This window comes from Sapajus apella, unplaced genomic scaffold, assembly GCF_009761245.1.
Source record: "Sapajus apella isolate SASKATOON/1434 unplaced genomic scaffold, GSC_monkey_1.0 scaffold15, whole genome shotgun sequence".
Taxonomy (NCBI): Eukaryota; Metazoa; Chordata; class Mammalia; order Primates; family Cebidae; genus Sapajus; species Sapajus apella.
Window position 1 is genome coordinate 11610041 of NW_022436955.1, and position 6000 is coordinate 11616040.

A 6000-nucleotide genomic window follows, 5' to 3' on the forward strand; every position below is an offset into this window, starting at 1 on the left:
CTTGTTGCCCAGGCTGGGGTACAATGGTACCGTCTTGCCTCACTGCAACCCCCACCTCCTGCGTTCAAATGATTCTCCTGCCTCAGCCTCCTGAGTAGCTGGGATTACAGGCACCTGCCACCACACCTGGCTAATTTTTGTATTTTTTAGTAGAGATGGGATTTCACCATGTTGGCCAGGCTGGTCTCAAACTCCTGACTTCAGGTGATCCACCCACCTTAGCCTCCCAAAGTGCTGGGATTACAGGTGTGAGCCATTGCGCCCAGCCGTGAAACCCCATCTTTACTAAAAATACAAAAATTAGCCAGGTGTTGTGGCAGGCAACTGTAATCCCAATTACTCAGGAGGTTGAAGTAGGAGAATTGCTTGCATCCAGGAGTCAGAGGTTGCAGTGAACACTGCACTGCACCCCAGCCTGGGTGACAAAATGAGACTGTCTCAAGCAAACCAAACCAATAACCAAAAGAAAAGGAAAACCAACTGCTGTGTGCCAGAAGGAAGAAGGGAAGCCTGTTCTTGATAACAGGAGAGATTTTCTCCATTTGAATTTCTGACTCTTGTTTTCTCTTTTTTTTCAGGCTGTAGCAGAGGAGGAATGATTGTAAATAGCCTCTCTCTGTGCTACCATAACAAGCTAATTCTGGCCCCAATGGTTCGGGTAGGGACTCTTCCAATGCGGCTGCTCGCCCTGGATTATGGAGCAGACATTGTTTATTGTGAGGTAAGGGGCTCCTGATTTTTCTGGGTAGGCTTCTCCACAAGTGCAGATTCTTCTCCATTTGTGTGTGGGAGTGGTCAGGAGTTAGGGGAGACAGATGGGAATTGACTTTACAGGTGCTCACTAAAGGCTGGAGGAGACAAGCATATGTGATACTCATGAGTCCTGTGAACCCTGCTAAGGCCCAGGAGCCTGTAGCACAGAGGTGTTCTGGAATACCCTGGGCTAGTTGGATAGATGAGTCTCATGTCATGTCTGGGCAACCTAGTGAGACCTCATCTCTATTTTAAAAAATAAAAAGAGGCTGGGTATAGTGGCTCACGCCTATAATCCCAGCACTTTGGGAGGTTGAGGCGTGCAGATCACCTGAGGTCAGGGGTTTGAGCCCAGTCTGGCTAACATGGTGAAGGCTTGTCTCTACTAAAAATACAAAAATTAGCCGGGCATGGTGGCATGTGCCTGTAGTCCCAGCTACTCAGGAGACTGAGGCAGGAGAATTGCTTGAACCTGGGAAGTGGAGGTTGCAGTGAGCTGAAATCACACCACTGTACTCCAGCCTGGGTGACAGAGCAAGACTCCATCTCAAAAAAAATAAAATAAAATAAAAAGAGGCTGGGCATGGTAGCTCATGCCTGTAATACTAGCACTTTAGGAGGCCAAGGCAGGAGGATCACTTGAGCCTAGAAGTTTGAGACCATCCTGGGCTGTATAGTGACACCCCATCTCTTAAAAAAAAAAAATTGTATGTTAAAAAAAAAAAAAAAAGCCTGGTATAGTGGCTCACACCTGTAATCCAAGCACTTTGGGAGGCTGAGGCAGGAGGATTACTTGAACCAAGGAGTTCAAGACCAGCCTGGGTAACATAGTGAGACCCTGTCTCTACCAAATATAAAAAATGTACAAAAGAAAAAAAGAAAAAGCCACTATGTAGAGGAAATGGAGGGCTTAAGAGGAGATTGGGAGAAAAGATACTTTTATGAACTGGTATATGTGTTGGGGCATAGATATCAATGACAGAAGAGGTAAAAGAGTGAGAAAAACAGGCAAGTCACATTTTATGTGGAGGGTGGCAGGCAAAGAGAGGAGTGCTTGTACAGGGAAACTCCCGTTTTTATAACCATCAGATCTTGTGAGACTTTTTCACTATTAAGAGAACAGGGAGCAAGTGATGGAAGGAGGGAAGCCAAGAGGTTTCATGCCTGAGAGACTTGTTTCATGAGGTGTCCAGTCTTCTGCTGGAAATGAGGCTGACAGGAGTCGGGTGGGGACTTGATGAAGGTGAGGAAGATTTGGTCCTGTTCCCGTGGAGACTGGGAAGTTTGCCTGGCAGCCAGGTATGCATGGTAATGCTGGTTTGCAGTGTTTGGGGAAGGAGAGCTGAGAGGCCTCAGTGGTATGTCCATGGATGGGGATTGGCATGTTGGTGCCTGCCACAGGGCAGGGGCAGAGGTCTCTAGGGTGCTGACAAGGCAAAGAGGGAGGGAGAGAGGGAGGAAAGGGGATGTGCTGTCCAATTGTATGACGTGGAAGGCAGATTTCGGGGTTCCCCACAGAGGCCTGAGCCCTTACTCCAAGACAGTTTGTGCGAGGATGATGAGATTGGATGTTAGTGGGCCTCCATAAGGCTTCCAGGCTGCTAGACCTGCCTAGGGCAGGGAGGAACTGTTCCCAGGATCAAGGGCTGGGACATGTGTGGTCATGCTGAGCTGTATTCATCTGGTCACTTGTCCCTTGAGCCAGCACTTAGGCCCCTGGGTGCTCAGCCATGCATTGGGTGTAGCTGTTCGTGGCCAGCACCCTCCTTATCCCTCAGAAAAGTCTCTTGAATTTGGAAGAGGAATGGGATGAGGGGGACTTTGAAGAATCGTCTCAGAGCCTGAGGATTGGTGACCAAAAAGACCAAATCCGAATTCACTCCCTTCTCTTATAGGACAATAACAAAGAGGGACATGTTAGCTGCTTATCCATTAGTCCATGTATATGTGTGTGTGTGTGTGTGTGTGTGTGTGTGTGTGTATATTTTTTTTTTTTTTGAGACGGAGTCTCACTCTGTTGCCTAGGCTGGAGTGCAGTGGCGCAATCTCAGCTCACTGCAATCTCTGCCTCCCAGGTTCAAGCCATTCTCCTGCCTCAGCCTCCTGAGCAGCTGGGACTACAGATGCACGCTGCCATGCCCAGCTAATTTTTGTATTTTTAGTAGAGATGGGGTTTCGCTGTGTTGCCCAGCCTGGTCTCAAACTCCTGTCCTCAAGTGATTCCCCTGCCTCGGCTTTGCAACATGTTGGGATTAGGAGAGTGAGCCACTGTGTCTGCCCTTCTGGAATTCTTAGGGTTGTTTTCTTTCTTTTTTTTTTTCGTTGAGACAGAGTCTCACTCTGTCACCCAGGTTGGAGTGCAGTGGTATGATCTTGGCTTACTGCAACCTCTGCCTCCCAGGTTGAAACAATTCTCCCACCTCAGCCTCCTGAGTAGCTGGGATTACAAGTGTCCACCATCACACCCAGCTAATTTTTGTATTTTTAGTAGAGATGAGTTTTTGCCATGTTGGCCAGGCTGGTCTTGAACCCCTGACCTTAGGTGATCTGCCTGCCTTGGCTTTCCAAACTGCTGGGATTACTGGTATGAGGTTTGTTTGGTATGGCCTTAGGGTTGGCCCTAGGGTTGGTTGGCCTACTGATATGGCCTTAGGGTTGTTTTCAAGCCCTTTGGAAGTTTAGGGCCCAGGATTTATGTGATTACTTTAGTATGTGACCCTTCTAATTGGGCAAAGCTTGGTTTTCCTAGTAAAGGTGCCCATTCCTTTATTCCAGGGTCTTGCTTCTACATGGAGCAGAGGAAATATGAATTAAAATGTGTTAGCATTGTTTGATGTGCTCTTTGAATAAACAAAGGGATCTCTGCTTAAGCAGAGACCTCGGCCTTCCACCCAGACCTGTCCCCTATGAAGAGCAGACAGGTTGGCAGGTCAACCCTCGCCTGGCTTGCGTAGATGGCTGGTTACTGGGCCTCTGGGCATGGCTGATTGTGGTGTCAGGCGCCCCCTGGTGGATCTATGGTTGTTCTGCAGGTAAGCTTTGGAGTACATGTTGCCTGGGTTCTCAATGGGGGAGTTCATGTGAGGTGGCCCATCTGTGGGATTAGATAATCAAAAGACCCCACCTAGCTCACGGGACCTCACACACATCAGGCATGTAGGCACCTCCTTATAAACACCACAAAGTCGCTGGGCGCGGTGGCTCACGCCTGTAATCTCAGCACTTTGGGAGGCCGAGGCAGGCGGATCACCTGAGGTCTGGAGTTTGAGACCAATCTTGCCAACATGGTGAAACCTCATTTTTTAAAATATATATTTTTAAAATAGAAAAAATTATTCTTTGCCCAGAAAGTCTTTGAGTCTAAAAAAGAAAAAAAAAAAAGTAGAAAAAAATATGTATAAAAAATTAGCCGGGTGTGGTGGTGCACACATGTAGTCCTAGCTACTTGGGAGGCTGAGGCAGGAGAATCGCTTGGACCAGGGAGGCAGAGGTTGCAGTAAGCCAAGATCAAGCCACTGTACTCCCTGCTGGGCGTCAGAGCGAGACTCTGTAAAAAAAAAAAAAATACCCACAAAGTTCTCAGCGCCTGGAAGATGAGCCAGTCTGTAAAAGTCAAGGGAGCAGCAGTAGTCTTTCCCCATCAGGGTCTGCCAGGAAATTTTGAGGAGTGATGATAGTTTTTGAGAGGTGCCGCAGAGGTCATGTTTCTGTTTCTTTTTTTTTTTTTTGAGACGGAGTTTTGCTCTTGTTACCCAGGCTGGAGTGCAATGGCGCAATCTTGGCTCACCGCAACCTCCGCCTCCTGGGTTCAGGCAATTCTCCTGCCTCAGCCTCCTGAGTAGCTGGGATTACAGGCACGCGCCACCAGGCCCAGCTGATTTTTTTTTGTATTTTTAGTAGAGACGGGGTTTCACCATGTTGACCAGGATGGTCTCGATCTCTTGACTTTGTGATCCACCCGTCTCGGCCTCCCAAAGTGCTGGGATTACAGGCCTGAGCCACCACGCCTGGCCGGAAGTGTTTTTAAGAGGCCCAGAGTACTACAAGTGATTGATTTAGTCCCGGCTCAGTGGCTGACATCTGTAATCCCAGCACTTTGGGAGGCTGAGGTGAGTGGATTACCCAAGGTCAGGAGTTTGAGACTAGCCTGGCCAGCATGGTGAAAACCCCTCTGTACTAAAAATACAAAATTAGCTGAGCGTGGCGACACACAGCTGTAATCTCAGCTACTTGGGAGGTTGAGGCAGGAGAATCACTTGAACCTGGGAGGCAGAGGTTGCAATATGCTGAGATTGCACCATTGCACTCCAGCCTGGGCGTCAAGAGTGAAACTGTCTCAAAAAAAAAAAAAAAAAAAAAGAGAGAAATGAGTGATTTAAAAAAGTTTTTCTTTCTTATTGTAACAAAAAATATATAGATTTACTGTCTTAACCCTTTGTAACTATACAGTTTAGTAGTGTTATGTATATTCACATTGTTGTAAAACAGATCTCTGGAATTTTTTAATCTGGTAAAATGGCAACAGCAATTTCCCATTTCCCCTTCTCCCAGCCACTGGTAACTACCATTCTACTTTCTGTTTCTATGAATTTGACTACTTTAGATACCTTATGTAAGTGGAATCATACAGTATTTATTGTTTGTGACTGGCTTATTTCCCTTAGTATAATGTTGTCAAGGTTTACCTGTTATAGCATGTGACAAGATTTCCTTCCTTTTTAATAGTCCCTTGTATGTATATATCACATTTTGTTTATCCATTCATCCATTAATGGCCATTGGGTTGCTTCTGTGAATAATGCTGCTGTGAACATGGATGTGCAAATAATCTCTTTGAGACCCTGCTTTTAATTCTTTCGATGATATATCCAGAAGTGGGATTGCTAGATTATATGGTAGTTCTAGTTTTAAGTGTCAAGGACTCTCTATACTGTTTCCTATAACCATAATGGCTGCATCATTTTACAATCCCAGTAACAGCACACAAAGCTTCCAGTTTCTCTACATCCTCAAAAATGCTTGTTTGTTTGTTTTTTTTGTTTTGAGACAGAGTCTTATCCTGTAGCCCAGGCTGGAGTGCAGTGACATGATCATAGCTCATTGCAGCCTGGAACTCTTGGGCTCAAGAGATTCTCCTGCTTCAGCCTCCTTCGTAGCTGGGACTACAGGCTTATGCCACCACATCTAGCTAACTTTATTTTATTTATTCATTTAAATTAATTTTTTTTTTTTTTTTTTTTTTTTTTT

General features: G+C 46.1%; 1 protein-coding gene across 6 annotated transcripts in view; it reads left to right on the forward strand.

Annotated features, from left to right (window-relative positions):
* Positions 1-6000, forward strand: part of DUS2 (dihydrouridine synthase 2) — an 89744-nt gene that overhangs the window by 45750 nt on the left and 37994 nt on the right. For 5 of the 6 annotated variants that reach the window (XM_032283799.1, XM_032283800.1, XM_032283798.1 and 2 more), the window contains one exon: positions 579-721. In XM_032283799.1, the coding sequence (XP_032139690.1) occupies positions 596-721 (126 nt within the window). In that variant the 5' untranslated portion in view covers positions 579-595. Of the gene's footprint in view, positions 1-239; positions 247-578; positions 722-6000 lie in introns of those variants that run through there. The other variant, XM_032283801.1, reaches the window with a different exon arrangement.